Below are 22,871 nucleotides of genomic sequence, written 5' to 3'. Positions count from 1 at the left end.
AATTACAGGATTGGAAAATTATTTTAATATTTTTTACCATATTGTAAAACTCGATACTACAGCGAATAATAGGAAAATAATAAAATGAAAAAATTTCGGTACACGAATCTTTTAAAAAAAAATCCAAATTTGCAAAATTATAAAATTACAAAATATCGAATTATAAAAACGCAAATTAATCAAAAAGCATTATATTTAATAAATATTTAAAGTAGAAATTCTACCTTCTAATTCCAAATAGGCAGAATTATAAAATAATTACGTTAATCGTAAAAATTTTAATCCAACAAATAGATACGTATCCAAAATGAAACAGAGAATCTATATAAACATAAGATAAATTTATTATTCAAACTTCACTCAAAATGCGATAAGAAGGATTCGATCAAATATAAAAGTACATATTGAATCTTTCGATATATGTTCTCTCTCCCCTCCCTCCCTCACAAGATCCCTTATTCTCAGAAGTTGATATCACGATCGCAGTTTATGCATAGAAACTAGGAGAAGCAGAAATCCCATCTTTCTCGCTATCGTTACAGAGGATCGCGTCCTCATCTTTGCTTCACGTACTATTTCCGTTGCCGCGTCTGCCGCGTGGTTGTTCCACTTACGGTAGAACTTGGATCTAAGGATCGTGATCCCCGTTCTAAGTCTTTAAAATGTATGAACACGTTTCGACTTCTAAAACAAAAATTACACGTTCATAAGATATATAATTATGATGTTTGCAATGCTATCGACGAGGAATTGATATCGCAAACGATTATCGCAAATTAATTATCGCAATTATCGTTTTTCAGATGTTAGATTCGTTTGAATCTTTTTCTCGCGACTATAATAAGGCGTGAAGATTAAAATGGGCGAGACAAAGTGGAATATAGCGACTATAATTCTCGTTTCCAGTGAACTCTTGCACCGTGGATGTCGATCGAATGGCTGGAAGGGCAAAGAGCAATTCATTTTATGGACCTGCTCGTCGGCAAGAACACTGCCGTGGAACATTTATGAAATTAAACGTGCTCTGCCGTAGAATCGACAAGAAAGAGAGTTTGTGTGACGAGATGGATAAAATAAGAGAGTGTACGAAGCGAAATATTCGACGTTTTCCTTTCGACTTATCGTGTTAAACGAAGCTACGCATTTTTTGATTTTGAATATTGCGCGCTATGCACGTTACAACAAATTTTAACAAACAAGGAAATAAAATCTAAATGATTACGAATTTTTTTCAAATTATTAAAAAGTATAAAAAAAGGAATACAAAAAAATTCTCTAAATACTAAATGTTTCTCCAATTTTAAAAAATTACTACAATTATTACAAATGAAATGAAATGGTATAAAATATATCTGTAACACGATTCAAACCAAATATCTGTCACACGATATCCTCTAAACCGAGCAAGAATGATGGTATAATAATAAAATCGACTTCGTAAAAGTCAGAAAAAAAATATCACTATTTCTCCAGCACTACCACTACCACTACTATTACTACTATTACTACGACAATCGCATTACCTCGCGTCCAACTTTACTATCCGGGTATAGTTTTTATTAAAACTACGGCGAAAAGTCGGCCCTATTTTCACGAGAACGGTTGTATTTCGGCGGAAAGGCGAGTTTCTCCCGCGAGTTTATTTTACTGGCGCGCGAGGCGTGAGTGCGGTTTCCGGCCGGGGGAATTTTTATATCCTCCCCTAGGTGAGGGAGAGGAGAGGGGGAGAGGATGAAATAAAGAGCCCTCGCTCAACTTATATCGACGCGTTGCGCTTTTATTCCGCTTCGCCCGCGGCTTTGGACACGCGAGCAATGTTTGGACAGAGAGGGGCAAAGAGATTCCGAGATGAATTTCCGCCGTTTAACACTCGTCGAGTGGCTCTCGCGCGGAGACTTGCGGCTTTTTTGTGAATTTTTACTTCGCTATTCGATTCTTTTTTTTTTCGATTTTTCTTTTTCTTTTTCGTCTCGTTTTTGACGTTTTCGTAATATGTCGTTGTTGATGGCGGTTGCGAGCTATTTGTGCGATAATCGAACGCGTTCCGAGGGGGAGGAAAATGGAAGGTTATACGAGGTAAGGTGTAAAAGTGGTTATGTACGTAGATGTGACGCAATTTAGACGTGGCTCTTTCGTTGAATGGTCGATCGAACCATTGATATTTATAGTTTTAATAAAGAAATTGTATCGTGGAGGTGGATGTTAATATTTTGGATGTTAATTTTGGTACGATAAATATTAAATTAATATATCTTATATAAATGTAAAAGTTGCATGTTCAACGATGAGATTTTTATTTTCTTTTCTTGGAAATAAAATCTTAAAAGATTTTCTTTTTTGGAAGAGGAAAATAAGATTAAATAATAGTTTATTTACTGTGACGCTATAATTTTAATATCTCTTACTTTTCTAAATTTTAAATATATAATTTAATGTTACACGATATTCAGAAAATTTATATAGACACTGATCTTTATCCCAGAGAAGAGAAATATTTACAAACTCGTTAAAAATCGAGTTAACACGTTTTTCCATTCGAAATATTCTTCCCCACTTTTAAAGGACTAAAAAGAAACTCCACTGATTCCAATTCGATTCAGTATGAACAGCGAATGTTATTAATTCTATCGAATTAGCGTTGCTAACGAAGTTAACCCGCTTCGATGCGAAGTCCGCGGAATTACCAAAGCCCGATTGAAATTAACCGAGTATCCAAATTCGATTTTTATTAAATCCAGTTCGTTCGATGTCGTGCCGATCTCACCGTGCAAACTAATTACTTCGGTGTTACGCGTTAAAGTTCACGGTTAATTACATCCTAGCTGTCAAACGACCATTCTGATCAATCGGAAATCGCAACCGAAAAAACTGCTTGATTACTATCGTTTTTTTTTTTTTTTTTTTTCATTTAATAGCAGTTTGTTGAACGAGATGTTGCGTAACTGAATCAGAAAATCTGGTGTGAATTAAATATTTCTAAAAAAATAAATGAATAAAAGAGTGTGTAAATAAATGTGAATCATGGAAGAAATTTCTTCAGAAGAAACGAGAAACAAGTGAAGAGGGACGACGACTGCTTTGATCTCTTCAAGATCGTCCCATACACGATCGATAATCCCATGAATTTATTTAGTCTGGTATCGAAGGAACAGTAATAGAGTGATAAAAGTATCATTGCGTAGAAACTAAATATTATTATGTAGCGAAGATGCTCGAATATCTCGCGTGACTTTCTGCTTCTCTTCGTTCCATGACATATTCCACGATTGATCGTTTCACGAGAGTTTAGCACAGGCAATATGAAAGTTTCGATGTACCATCTCTGCTCTTCCCTCTTTTTTTTCTCTCTTCTTCTTCTTCCACTTCTTCTGCTCACTCGAATCTCGAAGAATACTTTCGCGTCCATCCACCATGGAATAACGTTAGGCTTCGTTTGTGCGCTTCTTGAAGTTAGAAATTTTCTTTTCCTTACCAAAATCTTTGAATTTTCTTTATTATTTCTTTTTTTTTCGTAGATATATATTGTATTTATAGAATAAAACTATTAAAATTATATAATAATTTGATTTTTTTATCGTATAATAATAGCAATTTAATTTTGTCATAACAATGTGATTTATTTTCTATATTTATATTCATGGTTATATTTAAGTTGTTAAGAGAAAGTGAAGTAAAAATGATCAAAATAATCTCGTTATGTTCTATTTCTTTTTCTCTATCGATAAAAAAAGAATTACAATTCATCTCAATCATATGAATCATCATGTATGATGTGTCCAATAAATATTGTCGTAAGTTGATTTATGTCTTTGAAATGAATTATTCAATCCATCGCCCACAGTAATAGCATTTCCTTAATGTATAAATGCATTTCGTTTGATTCCAAATTGCATTAGCGTTAGATTTAACGCTTTGCCTTCAAAAATCGATCAATAATGAATCTTTATTTTTTCGCATCTTTACAATTTTACAATCTGTTATTTCGATGGATAAACGATCGACATTTAATTTATTCATACAAGTTTTCTTGCATACGAATTTACACGAAATTCTTCAGCCATCATAATACGTGTCACGACCATTATTGTCCTGCCGTTCATCTTTCATTCATTCATCGCAGATCTACTCATGATCTATGATGCAATGAATACATTTCAACTAATAAATATGGCATAATTAATGATTTCATTATAACATTACCATATTTCAACGTTTCAAAAATTAATTTAAAACACAAAATTAATATTTATCAATATTTAGCTCCTCAATTTTTTAAAATTCTCGATTAAAATTGCACATACGTAATGAATTCGTAGCTGAAATGTAAACGACACGCTCTAAATATACATTTTCTAGACAAAGCTTGTGAAAAGAACACAAATAAAGCCACGTTTCGACGAGACAAGTTTCTCCACTTCCGTTTCCTTTCTTTGAAAACCGGTCTAGAACACGAGCCAAAACGTTCGAATATGTTTGCTCGCCGGGCTAATAAACTTGCCGCGCGTGTATGAAGCGAGCCAATGATCATGAAGAACAGTTTTATTGGTAAAATTGACACGGGCCTCTGCTCGAAATACCTCGAATTCCTGTTTTCGCGTGACTACGTTGAAAAGCTACGAGAAATATTCGATGTAATCGGAGCATGGAATCGCATTGTTTTCGCTCGCTGACATTACGTATTCTATCGGTATTTTTACACGTTTTTTTTTCTTTCTTTTTTTTTTTTTTTACCATTAACCGATAGAATATTTGAATTTTTGATCGTGACAAAGTTCGTTGATTCGACAATGATTACTCGCCGAGATATTTGCTGATAAATATGTTTTGCTGATTGTGAAAATGATTCGAATGAAATATATTGATATGTAGATAAGGGGGAATGATTTTTGAAAAAAATTCATTTTGCAATGTAAAAAGAAGTTGGATATTATTGTGTAATATTTATCGATGATTATAAAGAATTCTGTATATATCATATATATAATAATAATTTGATATATATAATTTAATTTTAATGTATTTAATAATAATATATCACGATGATATAATGATACAACGTTTGTATCATATGATGAATAATGTAAATGAAAGGGATGATGCATATGTTATATTTTTATTCGCATAATATTTAATTTTTCGTGCCACAATTAACCAGATATTGAAGATATGAAAGTCTGTATATTATATCTATCGATTAATAATAAAGATATCTGTAAATATTTTTTGTAGCCATTATATGTTTTTATATATATATATATAAATTAATAATAATTCCAATATGTGTAAAAGTAATGTAATATAAAATTTAAAATAAATTTAAAATGAACTTATTTTCAGATATGTGTTTATATGTTAATTGAATATATTATTTCAGCAATTTTATCCAATGATCGAGAGATTTTATTCGCGAGGAAATTATTTCAAGTTTCAATGAATTTTGAAATATTGAATTGTAGAAATATGTTACACGCGATGGGAACAATTACACGTCATTCTGTATTTTAATATAATGTTTGCCAGCATGTACGAATACTGCAAATGCTGCCTTTAAAATGATGAACGTTTTCCTGGAAACAGGAATTACAGGAAGCATGGATGGAAATTGCCAAAACGATGATTGTAATAATGCGTTTCTTTCGAAATTTGAATTTATGAAAGTGATTTGGTTCTCTGATGGTTTGTAACACGAAAATTAATATATCTAACAGCAAATATCGTGTTACTCATAATTCCACTTAAATTCGCTTATTCTTTCGTTGAACAATTATAGATAGACATTTTATATCCAAATTTTTTATCCAGATTTTTTTTCCACGACGAAAAAATTCAATATTCGTACTATTTTTATTGTTTTGTGAAAAAATTTAAAAATTCTTCTCAATATAAAAATTTCCAAGAATAAATTAATTTGTAATATTAATCCTTATCCCCATTTGAATTTAATATATTTAATATATAAATTTGAAAAATGAAATTTTATATTGCAACTTTACCTCTGAATTTTTCATTTATAAACGATAGCAATCAAAATTGACATTCTACGCCATTTATATCGTTCTACCTCTTTCACGTTCAATGTTCAAAATTTGAAAAAATTTTTTCTACGTACACAAAACGAGAAGATACACAAATTTTCATAAAAGACACTATTTATCAATTCGTAGCAAATCACATTACTTATAATTCTTCTATACATACATCAAAAACATAAAACGAGAGATTATATAAGAAAAAACATTATGACATGTTTCCATCATGATTTATTTCCCAAAAAGTCACTCAGAAGTATCGTTTTCGATCAACTAACTATTGAAATTCATTGTCTTCTTAAGAACCCACCCCTTTGCCATTTTTACAGTCGTTCACTATATACGTATTCGCTTATTTACAGTTTCGACACGAGAGGTCGAAGCAACCTGGAACAAGGGAAACACTGGCAGGATATCAGCCTCGAAAATCGTGCCTTCTTCAGATATTCAGAACACCCCGCGAAACTCATTCTCGAGAAAGTCGGTGAGAGCGACGCCGCCGTTTACAGATGCAGGGTCGATTTCAAGCAATCCCCCACCAGAAACAGCAAAGTGAATCTCACGGTTATCAGTAAGTTTTCTGTCATATATTTTATATATATTCATGATTTTTTTTTATCTCCCTTGGATTTATGATAATTTACAATATTAATTCTATAATGTGCAAAAGATTATTGTTAATAATACTGTTAAATAATGATAGAATTAATTAAATATAAATTTAGTGTGTATTAATATAAATGCAGTAAAATAATTTAATAATATTTTTAATATTATTAATTCTTAACACACTGTGAAATATTCAAATATTTAATTATAATAATAATTTTTCTACCTTTTCTTTTTTCTTGAGGAATGATTTAGACATGAAATTTCAAGGTAATCGAAATTTGTAGAAATAACGTTGATTTTTAATTTATACAATGTTTTACTTCCTTTCATGTTTCGATATAATTCTTCTTCTTTAAAAAAAAACTTTTATTTTTTTCTCGAAACAAATCCCTCATTATATAACCTCCTTTTTTTCTCTTTCACCTTACGATCTTTCTTTTATCGGCTATTTCTTAAGTCAAACTCCTTTGAACCCTTTCCCCTTGCATCCACGACCGGATACGTATTTCGTCCGTCCCTTGTGTCTGTCCGTTTCATTCTCCATTAATCTTCTCGTCCTTCCATTTCCTCTGCTTTGAGTCACCTGCATCCATTACTTCCTCTTGACACGGTAATGCAATATCTTCGAGCTTTGTCTTTGCTCACTTGTTTATTACGCTTCCTTTTTTCCTACCATTTGTTTGCGTATCTGTCCTCCCTCTTCCATTTTTCATTTTATCACTGACAATTCTCTTTCAGTTTTTGATTTCCATCTCATTACACACAAAGATTTTGTAATTTTTATCTTGTATAATATTAACATTTACGATTATCTTCCATTACATCTTCAATATCTTTTTCCTCTTTTAAATATATTTTTCATGATTCTCATTTATTTGGAAAATTTTTCACGTGTATTCGTGAATTTTGTCCCAGATCGATACATCCTTCTCTTGTTTCTTTCCTTTGCAGTAAAGTCATTCGTATCCGTGTCACTAGTACAACCTCTTTTCTTGATAAATTTCTAATTTTTCCTCTTACCCTCTTTTTCTCCTTTTTCTCCTCCATTTTTTCTCTCTTTTTCTTCATTTTAACAATTACACGCTTCTCGTCGAACAAACAGAATAATATATATAAACTAAAGTAAATTTTTAAAATTGTATTTCTTATTTCCGTTTTAATCTTCATTACGCTATATCGATTTTTTCTGTTTCTTAATTTTCTTTCGTACGAAAATGTTATTTCTTTTTATCCTGTGATACATGAATTCTAATTTTATAGAGTTACCATCCCTGCCATCTTCTTTTTTAAGATGAAAGAGAATTTAATTTACTTACTTTTTCCCTAATAATTTCCCTTATAATTTTTTCCCTTTATTTTATTTATTTTACTTATTTTTTGAAACAAATGCAATTTCCTTCGCTAATCCTTTTTTCGTATAATAATGCCTTTCTACGTTATTATACCTTCAAATTTCACAAAGTATAATTCTATTCTTCCTTGTTTCTTTCTCTTGAAATCAAGAAAATTTCATTTCCACCAATTTCTTTCGACCAACAATTTCCCCAATTTTCATAATTCTTACCTAGATTCCAAAGATAGGTAAATTACCTTTCTTCCTTTCCTCAGCATCGTCATTTACTAATTTACTTTTTGATTTCGTAATAAACTTTCTTCTCACGATAATTCTTTTTCTATTTTACTTAGTTCCATGCTATACAAACCACAATTCCTTCACATCGAGATAATTTATCTATTCATTTCTCTCTTCAAACTTCATCTTCCTGATAATTTTTAATAAATTTTTCACCTATCCTATTCTAACTTAATATTTTCTTCATCCTACTTCATCGTTTTTTATCCTCTTCATCTTTCTCTCTTTGATCAACTAAACATTCAATCTCTCTCTCTCTCTCTCTCTCTCTCTCTCTTTCTTTGATATCCTGAGAATTGATCAGGCTTGGCAGACCGCTTTTCGCGATTAGTTCGAACAAACAGAGAGTGGATTCGGTCTTCTTGACCCGGATCCATCGTTCAGCAAGCGACGATTAAAAGGAGTTTTTTATCTGAAAGTCGTCAGGAGAAATACGAAATTAGATCGGCGATCTTCACGGCGTTCGTCGAGTCGAAATCGCAGGCATCGATGTCAATGATATCGATAAGTAGATTCCAATGCACGGTTTAAATCTTGTTGTCGCTCAAAAGAATTCGTTCTCCTTTTGTTTCCTTTTTAATCGACGACTAGGAATCTTTTTTCTCCCTCTCTCTCTCTCTCTCTTGAATTTTTCTCAATATCGAAATACATTTATCTTCTACTTTTTAGATTCGACGAAGATTAAAAGAATTAATGGATATACGTTTAATATCGTTTCAAATATGGAACAAATATTAAGAATTAAGAGAATTTTAAGAAATTTATTCATATTATAAAACTGCGTAAAAATCTTATATAGCATATCCATCGATCAAGATTATATTTATCATCCATTATCAATAATCTAATCATTATTAACTCGACGAAAAACCTAAACAATCTCTTTCGATCGCGCAAACATTTGCAAAATTAAGGAATAAAATCCCTATAACCAGCAAGATTGCCATCCCAATTACGACGACACGTCGCAAAAATATTTCACCTATACCTAGAACGAAACTGATAAAAATTTCTTCGTGCAAGAAAACAAGCCCTATCTCCACGGGCCCGCAATCTCCGCCCTCCTCGTTATAAAATAATTTACATACCACGCGACCACCACATTTCTCGAGCGCGCCACAGGGCGGTTATATGAAGAAGCGGTAGATAAGAATTGCCACCCACTATACCGTTGCCCTGGGGGTGTCTGTCGGACGACACAGGTCAGTAATTCATCGTCTTGCAAATTGATTCTTTCCTCGTTGTGGCACGAGACAGTCAGTCACTTCTTATTTCCTCGTCGTCGTTTGTTTTATGGGGAAAAAAAGGAGCGAGGATTGCGGGGTTAAAAAAAAACAAAGACGAAAGAAAGGGAGACAAACTCATCGTTACGAAATTGTTGCAGTACCGCCGGAACAGCTTAGCATATTGAACGAGGATGGAACGTCTCATATTCCCCATTACATCCTGGGCCCGTACACCGAGGGCGCATCCCTGAATATTACCTGCGACGCTACTGGTGGTAAGTACTCGTGTTTCACTTATCCTAGTCTACCTGTGTCTCCCCGTTCATTCTCTTGTTTCGCTCGATCGACGTCGAGTATTTCGAGTATCTGTGTGTTCTTGTGGAAACGCGTGCACGCGAATGTCTTCTCCAATTCTACCTTCTCCAACATTTCGATGTAATCACGTGGGTCTTGGATCGCTATCGATTTATCGAGCCGTGTGCAACGTTTGCAAACACATGGTTTCAGCATGGTTTGTCGTCCCAGCACTTCCGCTTAATTGCGCCGGGATCGTGAATAAATTATTTTGATTTTCACGTGAAAATTTTGATGTAAATTGTTGATACTGTGTTATATGAATATAAGGAAATAAGTTTTTTTTTTTTTTGATGATTAAATCGAAATTAAACTTTCTTCCTTTTCACGATGAATTACGAATAATGTCTTCCTCCATTTCATTAAAATATATTCCTTTTTTTCTTCTATATTGAAATTAATTAATATTTTCAATTGAGTGTTGAGGATATGAGTATTGTAATGAGATATATAAATCGTATGAAATCAAGAACAAAGAAAGTACAATTTCTTTTGTAATTCTTTCCATCGTATTGTCTTAATTTATCTGTATTATTTGTATTATCTTATATCCCCTTGTTATTCTCCCCTCTGTATCCCTATTCTCACCCCTGTATTTCGCTCTTATCTCGCACAATTTGCTTTTCTGATAGAAGACATTCGGACTAACAATACGAGATTCGATAGTAAGTTTATCTTTTTAATTAGAAATTTTGGAATAATTTTGGATTTTGATAATTTCTACGATTCATTTTAATTGATTATTATTTTTGAAATCAAGATTGATCAAATTATTAAGAAATTTAATTTTATAGTAATAAAAAATAAAATAAAATTCCTATATATATAATCTATTATTTTTAATAATTTTTTTATATTTTAGAGTAATATGTTTATTAAAATTAGAAATTTACAAATGTAACTCCACATAAATTCATTAAAGATTTTTCAAATTTTTCAAGACGTTAACTTTATGTTCTTTCGTATTTGCATGCAAAAAATCTACTTGTATTTGCTATCATTTTATTGTCTTCTATAATATATATTTATCATTTTGTTCATTACAATTTTTTCGATATAAATTTAAATTTTGAATATTAAAGCTAACTATAATCGAACATTAACACCGTAACAAATTACGTTAAAACGTATAAAAGATAAAAAAAATATGAAAAATAACATAAGCATAAAAGTATCTTTATAAAAATTCCCTTTTCTTCACTTCGCGTTACTTTTTAAATAAATAAAAACAAGGAAGAAGGAAACGTTAACTTATTTCCCTCGAAACTCGAAAATCACTTTCGCGCTTATTCCCACTGGCAACCCAATTCCTATCTAGCATCGATATTTTTGATCACATTCACCATTTTACATTCGCATGCAACGTGATCGGTGCTTAATCTCTATGTAATGCGAACGTCACACGATCTACGCATGAAAAAAAAAAAAAAAAAAAAATTCCCATCAACGGAACAGCCGGAAGTTGATCGCTTCGGGGGAGAGAAGTATGATTAAAATGAAAATTTAATAGCACCAGGTACCGGTAAAGAAGATGAAACACACGGCTGTATATCGTGTTACGGCTCGTTGCTTTTTACGCGAATATAGCGTGCATACAGGGTGATTCATATGACTGGATGATTTATAAAACTGTTCATTGTTAAAAGAGAAGAAATAAAATTTGACCCATCTTAATATCCTTCTTTCCGTTCTTTTGATCTCCATCTTGTTTTTCTATGAAATTGTATCGATTATTTCTGGATCGACTTAAATAATGATATTCAATGGGATCAGATATTCTTGTACGTTCTTTGTTCATTGTGAATGTTTCACGAAAAAGGCAGGATAAAAAGTATTCAAGAAATTATACAGGATGTGCCAAAAATGTATCGAATGGTGTAATTTTAAGCGTATAGAAGTTAAAACATTCGAATTGGACAATAATACTTTTCTGATATTTATGCAGGGACGATTTGCATTCTACGAAGAAATAGAGGAAGGAAATATCGAAACCGAATTTAACTATGTCTAACTACTTGAAATTGTCTAACTATGTATGGAGTTCTACTATTCGAAAGGATTCTATTTCGATTGCTACAAGTACATGTACATTCTATGTACTTGGAAACTATTGCACGACGATTCTAACTCTATTTTATACAATGGGATTAAATCTTCCCTGTTCAAACTTTTATTTCCTTTTCTTTTTTTTTTTATTATTATACATTTGAAAAAACAAGTATTGCATTATTCATTATACTCTCTTTGAATTTTAACTAATAGATTTATTCAGTAACAGAATAAAAAGTAGTATAAGCCAGTATTAATCAGCCTCGTAAAAATTGTACCATTAACTTCAAAATATTCTTCATCATATAAAAATTTCTCACTTTTCAACTCACATCTAAGATATTCAATGTAATCCTAAGTTCCTTCTAACAAAATTAAATCGAATAATTAATTTTTCCTATTAAAAATCTCAACGTGATATAGGAAATGTTTTAATAACCAATACTACAAGAAACCATTTTCGAAAAACAAAATTTCAAATGACGATTAAACAAATTTATTTCGATCGTGAAGACAATCATGCCTTATTTTTCAATTATTCGTTCAGAAACCCAGAATTTACGACAGCCACTAAAGACCACGAACATAAAGATTCCAAGAGACATCTCCAACGCATTACGAGTAAAAAAAAATTCTCTTATCCTGAAAGATGTATCATGAATTTGCCAACGAGAATCCTCAACTTTTTGTTCCATCCAGATCAAAGTACATAGATGTGCTTGCCAAGGGGATATCGTTCGCACGTCGACGATGTGAAATCCGTCGCAAACCGGATCTCGCGGCTTCCAAGAAATTTCCTTAACGTTTATTATTTACGGGGAAGTATTTTATTTATAGGAAACGGCAGACGGACGACTTGGCAGGCCATAATCCATAATGCCTCTGTCGTTCTTTGAACGACAAAATATTATTGCTGGTCGCGTGCCGTTTCCGTGAAATTATCGTTTCACATTCTTCGTATCGTTCATTCCTACCGTTTGTCGCCATTATGTGTCGAAACGACCATGAAAATTCCTTTTATTCCTGACAGAATGGAAAATCATTGTGTAATTTTCTTCAACGAATTTATAAATAACAATCTAAATAATTGGAAATTTATTTGAAAAAACTGAATTATTCAATTAGAACCAATTGATTATTAATCGAATTTTGAAGATATTGTTTGAAACACAGAGGAAATTGTGGAAAATTGAAATTTGAAAGATGTTCCATGTTGTTCTACGTTAATAATATCTTCTACGAAGGAAAAAGTAAATCAAGTATAAATAATCGACCAGAATTTTATCTGCAAACAATCAGAAACTCTTTTTAATTTAAAAACAAGTTATAAAAAAAATAATCATATATCAAATAATAATCATAATAATCCGAATATTAATTGTGTAACGTTCAATGTGTTCTGTTAAAAATTCGAAACATCATTGTTGAACATCTGTCAATATATATATATATATCCGGCAATCGAGATAAATACGAAAAATTAAATATATTTCGAGATCAAAAATACGACGGATGTTCCATCGAAATATATACATATATATATTATCGAACGTTTTGAGAATATCATGATCCATGATTGGCACAAATATTTCCACCTCAAATTTCATACATCCTATACGATATCATTCTCTGCACGTTGTTTAATCATTTCTGTATCCACGCGCCTTTTTTTCAATACCCCTCTCGTTCCGTTATCCCTTGATTGGACCAACATGCGTAAACAAACGCTGGGAAAAGCTGAAATAAAATCACGAAAAAAAAAAAAAAAAAAAAAAGGAAGTAAAATACACAGAACCGGGTGGAGATCCGGTTTTGTGGTTAGACACGGGAAATATATCGGGCAGAAATTTGAAATTCCTATTTTCAACGCGTTGATTCGCCCTTTTAAATATTTGTATCATTCTTCTTGTTTGTCAATAGGGGGGAAAGAGGAACGAACGTTCAAATACAGGAAGCGCGTTCGATATATTTTTTTTCTTCTTCTGTTTTCGGGATAAAAACAGCGGTCGAATAATCGATCTTTTCAAAATCGTATTATATGCAGGTATAAAAAAATGATTTTTGAGAAAATTCCATGTCCAATATTGAAATGTTGTCATTTTTTTTTAAATTCTTAACGAATTATTTGACAGAATTTACTTCCTTTTTTTTTTTTTTTGAGTTTCTTGAAAATATGCACATTTCGTTATTCAGATAAGGTCCATTTGCTTATAAAATATCACGAAAATCTTTTTTGTCTTCTACTCTAAATCTTATTTAAAAAAATTCTTCCATTGAATTCCATTTGAAACCACACAATTTAATCTACAATAAAAATTGACATCCTTTTTAACAAAAAATTCATATTTGTATACATCTCGTTTAACATTCCTCGATATTCTAAATATTTTTTGTAATATATTAAATTTAATTCGAATCATAGCTACGAGATGAACGAAATATATATATATCGAGAGAAAAAAGAAAAAAGTCAAAGGAAAACGAGAAATAAAATGCATATACCGTACTTTTATTGAATCCTTTTTTTTTTTTTTTTTTTTTCACGTTCGACGAATGAAAAGGCAGAAAGATAGTGCACAAATCGAAACCGGAAACGAATGTTTCGCTTACCATGAATATCGTTCATTCTATTTCGTTTCGCGCAGGTCGACCTCAGCCAAGAGTGACGTGGTGGCAAGAGAACGCTCTCCTCGACGACACTTACGAAACTATCGAAACGAAGAAGGTACGGAATGTGCTGCGATTGGAAAAGTTGGGCCGCGAGCATCTGAACACGGTTTTAACTTGTCAAGCTTCGAATAACAACATGGTCGCTCCGATTTCCAGTTCTGTTGCCCTCGATATGAATCGTAAGTATAACAATAAATAAATTTAAATTACGAGTAAATCAATTTACTCGTTTTTCTATCTTACAATTAAAGAACTGTATCTGAAAAATTTGTAAATTCCATCCATTGTAAAATCGATTAATCGAGAATATATAATGATCTAAAGTCTATTTCACCATCTATCAAATCAAAATCCATCAAAGAAAAAAGGAACGCGTATTTGAACAGTTCTTGATAAATCCGAAGATCAATCAAACCTTATCTATCAGTGCTTAACAAATAATTGAACGTTAGTTGCTAAAACCTTGTTTAACGTTCGAAAGTTTCGCGAAGTACTTTCCATTAACCAGCTCGAATCAGGAGTTGGTCGAAACGATTACTCAAACACTTCTATCGTTCTACAAATGTTATGTGAATCCTATCTGGAAAGGATAGATCATTCGTAGTCGAAGGCTAATGGATGGTACACGTGTTTTAGTGAAACCATTGTGGGTCCGTATGCAAGGGAAGAACCGTCCATTTAGCGCTGGCACCATATACGAGATCACTTGTGAAGTGGTTGGGGCTAGGCCGACGCCGAAAATCACGTGGTCCAAGGGTAGCACGATACTGAAGGACGCCAGACAAACGGTAAGGTTCAACTACTGTTCATAATGATATGCTAATACTACTGATTTTGATAATTGGATTTTATTAATAGTTAGAGGATCCTTTCCTTAATCTCCTTTTATTTAAGAGGAAAAAATGACTGTTATCAATTATCTTGTATTATTAATATATGATTAAAGAAAGAATTAATCTTTCTAAACATTCATTCCCAAATGATATCCAGAAAGAAAGGAATATTTATAGTTTTCTTCTTTAGTTTAATTATACTCTCTAGAAAAAGGAACCTCAATTTTAATAATCTTGACTTTGGAACAAAAAATTCCCATTATCTTTCCACATAAAACAAACTCGAAATTCAAAGTTATTTAGAGAGATTTAATTGCGATAAAAAATAGAATCCTTTTATATTCCTTCCTCTTTCTCTTCGAAACAGTCTATGGCTAATATTTTGGAAAGCAATAAGTCTCTAGCTTTTCGCGCTATCTGCCTTTCAGAGAGAGCTTCGATTCTTTAAATCAGCCCTAGGCATTTATTTTTTCTGGCGCGTGTATATGATAGGCGGGACCAGTTCGATAAACTGTTTTAAATTCATGAAAGGGTGTCCCGCAGATAAGCCCCGACAACAACATCACCATCAGCGTCCTCACGTTCGTGCCGAGTATCGAGGATGCGGGCAAGTTCCTCTCCTGCCATGGGAGTGTGCAGAATATCCAGGATTCCGAGATGAAGGACGAGTGGAAGCTCGACATATACCGTGAGTTTGTTTCCATTGAAATTTTGATGAGAGGTGATCGAAAATGGAAGTTTCTTTTCTCTCTCTCTTTCTCTTTAGTTTTGAATACTTTTGCACGCTTTTCTTTTTTGTTACTTCGTATGCATTTAAGGAGGAATTATGTTTCAAAAATATTTTAATTTGAGAATTACGATACGTAATTTTAAATTGAAAAGTATAATTGTTGATAGTTATCATTCTTTTTTATTTATAATTATTTAAACAAGCTGGAAATATGATAGAATATGTATTTGGAAATAAGATACGATTGACCGATACATATTCCGCTTTAAAATTTGGTTATTTTGGTTATCAAATTAATAAAAAAATTTATATAAAGTAACATAATTTTCGTTCCTAATTACACGATCACACGATTCGTCAATCACCATCAACCAAAGTAATAAATTTTAAATAATATTCTCTTATATTCCCTCGATAATATCAATTATCCAATATAAAAATTAAATTTCGATTTTAAAATAAAATCTTGATTAACGTTTATTAAATTGAAATACGCATATAAGATATAATTTTTTACTCTTCGATATACAATATCAAACTCCATCCAAAGAAGTATCCGAGCCAAACAAAAAAAAGAAAAAATTAATGAGAGACAAAAAAAATCAGGAAATTTATCGACTATGTCTCTACGTTGTGGTGAAAAAAAGTTCCAGATTTGGAAATGCCTCTGATTGGTTTCACCGACTGATAGAATTTTGGAAACGGCCGGTTTTTGCAATGTGTCGTTCGCAGGGAAACGCGGCTACACCACTGTCCAATAAAAATGAAATATAGTTGATGAGCGATTTATTGCTCCACCGCTTCGAGCGTAATTTAATTCGCGTAATCGATAGAGCAACGCGTTTACGAGCGATTGTTTCGAGGGATGAAAATAAGTTCCCCGAACTTTGCCCGTTTCCGATGCGAGACGCGTGTCGTCCGGTTCTTCCGGTCAACTTTTCCGAGTCGGGAAAAGGGGAAAGGAGGTTTGTTTGGATTAATTAAAATTTTTAATTAATTCCTTTGCAGAACGCTTCCGCTGAAAAAAAGTTGAGCCTTGATTTAGGAACCGGTGTTAAATTGAATTCATTGCTGTGTACACAAATAATGCGAAGGGATGAACGCGAGCAAGTTTATTGGCGAAGCATAAGAAATCGAGAATGTATCGAATATATTTTTTTTTATCACGATGCAAAACGAATTTACGGAATAGAGTGACGTAGAGAGAGATAGGAATGGAATGAGATAGTTGATGAAGGGAGATTAAAATGATTTTACGATTGCGATTTCAAATTTCAATTTTCGAAAATTGAGATCCATATTTTTCGCGATGATCTAAACTAAAAATATTTCAATTTTCAATCGCTTCGAATATTAAATCTTTCAAATTCCAAATTCCTGTTGAATTTTAAACCTTTTAAATTTCAAATTGTTCGAACGTTTAATCCTCGAAAATTCTCCAATCCTTTTTTTAAATTTTTCAAACTTTAAGCCTGTCGCGTATTTAAAAATACTAAATTTTTTAATAAAAATATTGATTTCCAAATGAAATGAAATCCACTCGTTTAATAATATCTTTCGATATTTTTCACTCGTCACTTCAAATAGCTTCGTTCCATTGTTTTTCTATCCATATTATTGCCGTGGTAAAAACTGTCTTAGAGAATCTCTGGAACAGGTAGATTGGCACGATCAATGCACTCTCACTTCGCGTTCGTTGAATCCTTCCGTTTTTAGACGTTTCTTTCCCTCACACGACCCTTGTTCTGCATCGAATAGTCATCCTTCTGTAAATTTCCGCTCCACTAACACTCTCGCCACTTAAGAACCTGACGACAGCACGCTATTCCCCCGATGTGCAATCTTACAGTGGAACAAGCTTCTTGGCAGCCAACCAGAACACACTATAAACTAAACAGAAACGCTGGAACCAGAAGCAAAACCATGCCAAATATTTAAAAGAACATTCCCGATGTACGATTCGGCCCATTTATTTCTATTCTCTATTTTTTCTTTCTCTCTCTTTTTTTTTCTTTTTAATGTAGCTATACTTTGAAATGAACACTTTAAAATCTTGTAAGATGAGATTCAACTCATTTTAGGGCGAATATTTTCATCGATTTAAAGAATTTTTTCCAAATTTCCAAATTTCGTTTCTTTTTTCTCGAAACAGAAAATGCAATTTCTATTCTAAAATCAAATTCTAATAGGGGAAAAGAGCATTCGTGCTTCTCGTATAAAATAGCAAACAAAAAAGTTTAATTAATCTGCCGTAATTTAAAACGTTTCAATTTTTTCCTTCTCGCGATTTGAACGAATTCAATTCTGTAATTAAACCGTCCCATTATTTTTAATTAATATTGTTAATTATTATTCGATTAATGAAACATTTCTTTTGAAATTTTTTTCCATAATAATTAATTTACGCTATTGAATAATTTTATTTATCGTTTCGTCGTCTTGCACAAATAAACCCTTTTTTTCAACCCTTAATTGAGAAAATCTCGAGGATCTCGAGTAGTATATGACGTTATAAGTGTCTCAGTAATCTTCATTTAAGTTGAACTTTATAAGTATAATTTATGAGAAGAAATTACAATTTTTTTCATTGGATTACCTACGAATCCTCCAGCAGAAATTTAACATATTCTCTCCTTATTAAAAATATTCAAATTTAATATTTTGCTATTATTTCTTCCTATTATCTCACAATTTGATCAAAGATTTTGCAATCATCTATCGTTCATATATCCTAAATTGAATACGTTTTAAATTATTTCTAACATCGCTTCTTTCCTCTGATATAGAAAAAGCAAATTACTAATTCTTAATACCAAATCATAATTTTTCCTTTTTATAAGAAATCCGGATAAATAGAATTGAAAGAATAAATAATAAACGAAGAAAAGAAATATAGGCGAGATAAAGGAACGATGAAAACATTTTTTTTAAATTCTTCCCGAGAAAAAAATCTTCATTTCACACGTTTTCACGCTTATTTCCTTACGCTTCCCCTTCTCATCATCCCTAAACTCGCGTTTCACCGGCAAGATCCGACGAAATCGCGCATTCTCGCATCGAAATTAAAACTCGCGTGCAAGCAGAAGGGGGGAAAGAGGAAGTTATTTATCCAGTGGGGATTCTGTCAAGAGCTGAGGCTGCTTGTATTGGCTTCACGCTCGATCTCTCGCTCGCTATTAGCAAGAAATCCTCTCTCTTGTGGCCTTTCCTCGATATCGCTCCTCCTTCGAACAAGAACTGATGAGCGAAAAGAAGAAAGCGAGAAAAACCCGAAGGGGAAAGGGAGATGAAACGAAGGAAGAAAAAAGAGGGAGGAGGAAAACGGAGAAAGAATCGTGAAAAAGCAGCCGCGATATCGATTCACTCGGTCCTCGCTTATGATTTCTCTCTGTACTCGTAATACGAATACACCGAAAGAATCTGATAATTCGTGCTTTTTTTATCTCTCTGTTTCCGTTTGAAGAAATTAGAAATCATCGTGATATTTATCGAAGGAAACGATTTTTCGAAGAAATAAGGAAAAAGATTCGATGGAAATGAAAGAAGATCAAAAGACGCTGCTTGTCCTCGTATTTAGAACGATCTTTTTCCTAAACAGTGAGATTGGAAGAAAAATTAGAAGGAAAGTTTGATGGAAAAAGCTGAAACTAACCGATGAGATTGGGGATAAACAAAGAGGGGAAAAACGAGTTTCATAGAGAAAAAGAGAAGAAGATTTGAACGAGAATGAAGGAAAGAACGAAGATCGAAAGACCGAAGAGAGAATCTTCGGTCATGGATCGGCATGTACCATTAATTTCCGTGGAGTTGAACCGATCCTTCGTTTCCTCTTTCTCTCATTTCCTCGCTGCCCAGTTGGGAAAAAGTTTTATATTGGACAATGAAATCACGGTGTTAATCCCCAACAACGACAACGGATCTGCATAAAGATCCGTCATGGAATCGATCTCGCAGATTATCGCGAAATTTAAAGGATCGTTTCCTACTGCGCGTTTAGGGCAATAAAAAAATTTTATCGTAAACGAATCAGAATTATTTAGTTAGAGTATATCGAAAGATTTTCATACAAATATGATTTATATATGATCTCGTATGTGTAATTAACTTTTATGGATGTAAAAGATGACAAAGAATGGATGGAAAATAAATATCACTATCGAATATGAAAGGTAGCCTCTGAAACGAAATATTTATTTTAATTTGTAGAATCAATTCTTCTTACTCAAAAAATCAACATAAAATTCTCAATTTACTCGGTGTGTTTATACTGCAAGCCAAGTTTTGCAATTGGATTAAATTTAGTTGGAGAAAAATTATTAAATTTCTTAACTTTAACTTATTAATTTAATAAGTTGCGACAATTTGCATGGAAATAAGAAATGTTAGAAGAAATTTTTTATTCAAATATTCAATACATCCCGTATACTTATTTAAATTCTTCTAGATTTTAATTATTATCCACAAGGCACGTCGATTAATTTTATTGTATGCCTATATAAAATTTTGTGGTTTTAAAGTATTATAAAGTTCCCCTGTATGTTTAGCCTGTAAATTTATTCTACAAATTTTTCAATATTTCGTTCCACAAACTTATGAAACCCTCCCCCAACTTAGCATAGTTAAAGTCTATGAACTTTGTTGAGAAAGTATCGATATTCCTGACATTAAAACATTCACCCCTTCGAAAAGTGAGATCTTATCGAGGGAACATTGCATTACGAAGGGTGAAATATTGTTCCAGTTTGATCTAGTTGAACGATTTCCGAAACATGGCCAAAGGCTGAATCTGAGGAAAGATTAACACGGAAAATTGATTTTGTTATCAGAGCGGGCAATATTGCGTTACATGCAAATGAGAATTGAACTTGCTTACATTGAACAGTGTAATAAATGTTTATCGCATAAACACGATTTATCATATAAACGAGTATAATAATTCTTTATCTTGTAAACATTATCGATTCGTGAAACATTATATAATATATAAACTCAAGGGGTAATATACCTCTCTTTATTATTTTACCACTTTAATAATAAATATCATCCGACGGTGATGGTGATTGACGATCATTACTTCAAATGATCTCTATTAAATAGAAATTCAAAAATTAGACAAATATCGATCGCTTAGTAACAATAATCACAACAATTCTTCTCTAAACCACCTATATTTAATTTTTTCTCTCTCTAGAACAATTCCAACATCCCACAGAACAATCCAACTTCCAAGTTATCCGAGAAAATGCACCCAAGACCCCCATCGGCCAAAATGAACCCTTCAGCACCCTCGACTCCCATCAACTCTACTCGCAACACGAATCACTCTCATCTATTTACCATCCAACTCGCCAAACTCCGCGAGTTGTTACATATACAAAACAATACCTCTTTCTTGCTCCACCGCCCTACTTACCTCACCTTTCCATCCCCTGTGGAACACGTTCGCGCGTTTCCCCCCTTCCCCCCCTCCGAAACGACAAAACAGACGGTAGAATTTCTTACACGAGGAAACGACACGTTTCAAACTTTCAGACGAGCCGGTGGTTACCCTCGAGCTCGGCAGCAATTTGAACTTGAGCGCAATCCGCGAGGGTATCGACGTTTACTTCGAGTGCAATATCAAGTCGAATCCGTGGGTGTACAAGGTCTCCTGGCGGCACAACGTGAGTCCAAACAGCCAACAATCTATGCATCATTCGATATAGAACGACGATGGAACGTATCCGGATAACGAATCCGCGCGCCAGTTTCCGGGATCGATAATTTAGAACCCAGCTCGATCGAGATAAAAGGGGAGGGGAAGGTGGCGCAGCTGTGACGCCAAGTTTCCGTTTAAAATTTACATGCTGATACCGATGGTGGAACCGGCGTGTAAGCGTTCTTTGAACTAATAGCCAACGTTCCGCATCGATAAGAAATTTATCGGCGAGCTTCTGCTACCGTTGAAGTAACCCTAAGCGTTTTAGGATCTCCTCCTTAAATGGGGTGAAGTCTTCTGACTGAGGCATACGATATAATAGGAAGCTCGTCAAGGGAATCGTGGCTGTGTGTACCGATTTTGGTCGAGGCTTTGTGGATAGACTTGATGGGTGATAAGTGTTTTGGAATAGATTGATATAAGTAAAGTTTGAGGAGGAAGATGTCTGCATTTATTTATGTGTATATATTTATCTTCTTAATCTTCTAATCTCTTCCTAATCTCTTGTAATTTTATTTATTTTAGATACTCTTATTATGTGGATGTTGATGAAATTTTGAGTAAATGTAACGAAACGAATATTCAAATGAATAATATGAATGAATTATGTATAATTATACAATTAATTCTCTGTTCTGAAGAATTGAAATTAAAAGTTATACTTTGAATGGAATTAAACTTTAAATGGAATGGATAATCTATAAATGATTGTACGATTCGATATTACAAAACAAAATGAAATAATTAACGATTAAAGAAAAAGTATAAAATAATATTTATAATTATCAGAATACAATTGTTCTTGAAATTTTAAATTCTAGAACATTCAAGAAATTATTTAACATTTCAGTAAAATATAATGGTAAAATGTTAAACGGTAATTTAATTAATAATTCAATATATTATTTAATTAATAATCATTAACAGAACATATTATTTGCTACGTGTATGAATATTGCGAATATTCGTGTTCTAGGATTAAATTAGATTTCAAATTAATTTCTGTATTAAATATTATTTATTCATTATATTATATG

The 22,871-nt window shown here is 32.6% G+C and overlaps 1 protein-coding gene across 4 annotated transcripts in view; it reads left to right on the top strand.

Annotated features, from left to right (window-relative positions):
- The window catches only part of LOC408824 (immunoglobulin-like and fibronectin type III domain containing 14), a 416,641-nt gene that overhangs the window by 358,788 nt on the left and 34,982 nt on the right, over positions 1-22,871 (top strand). For all 4 annotated transcript variants that reach the window (XM_026440920.1, XM_026440919.1, XM_026440918.1 and 1 more), the window contains 6 exons: positions 6,392-6,600; positions 9,659-9,775; positions 14,549-14,752; positions 15,210-15,361; positions 15,950-16,094; positions 21,669-21,799. In XM_026440920.1, the coding sequence (XP_026296705.1) occupies positions 6,392-6,600; positions 9,659-9,775; positions 14,549-14,752; positions 15,210-15,361; positions 15,950-16,094; positions 21,669-21,799 (958 nt within the window). The remainder of the gene's footprint in view (positions 1-6,391; positions 6,601-9,658; positions 9,776-14,548; positions 14,753-15,209; positions 15,362-15,949; positions 16,095-21,668; positions 21,800-22,871) is intronic.

Source organism: Apis mellifera, linkage group LG5 (assembly GCF_003254395.2).
Source record: "Apis mellifera strain DH4 linkage group LG5, Amel_HAv3.1, whole genome shotgun sequence".
Lineage (NCBI taxonomy): Eukaryota > Metazoa > Arthropoda > Insecta > Hymenoptera > Apidae > Apis > Apis mellifera.
Note: the sequence above shows the minus strand (reverse complement) of the source record. Positions and strands in the feature narration are given on the sequence as shown.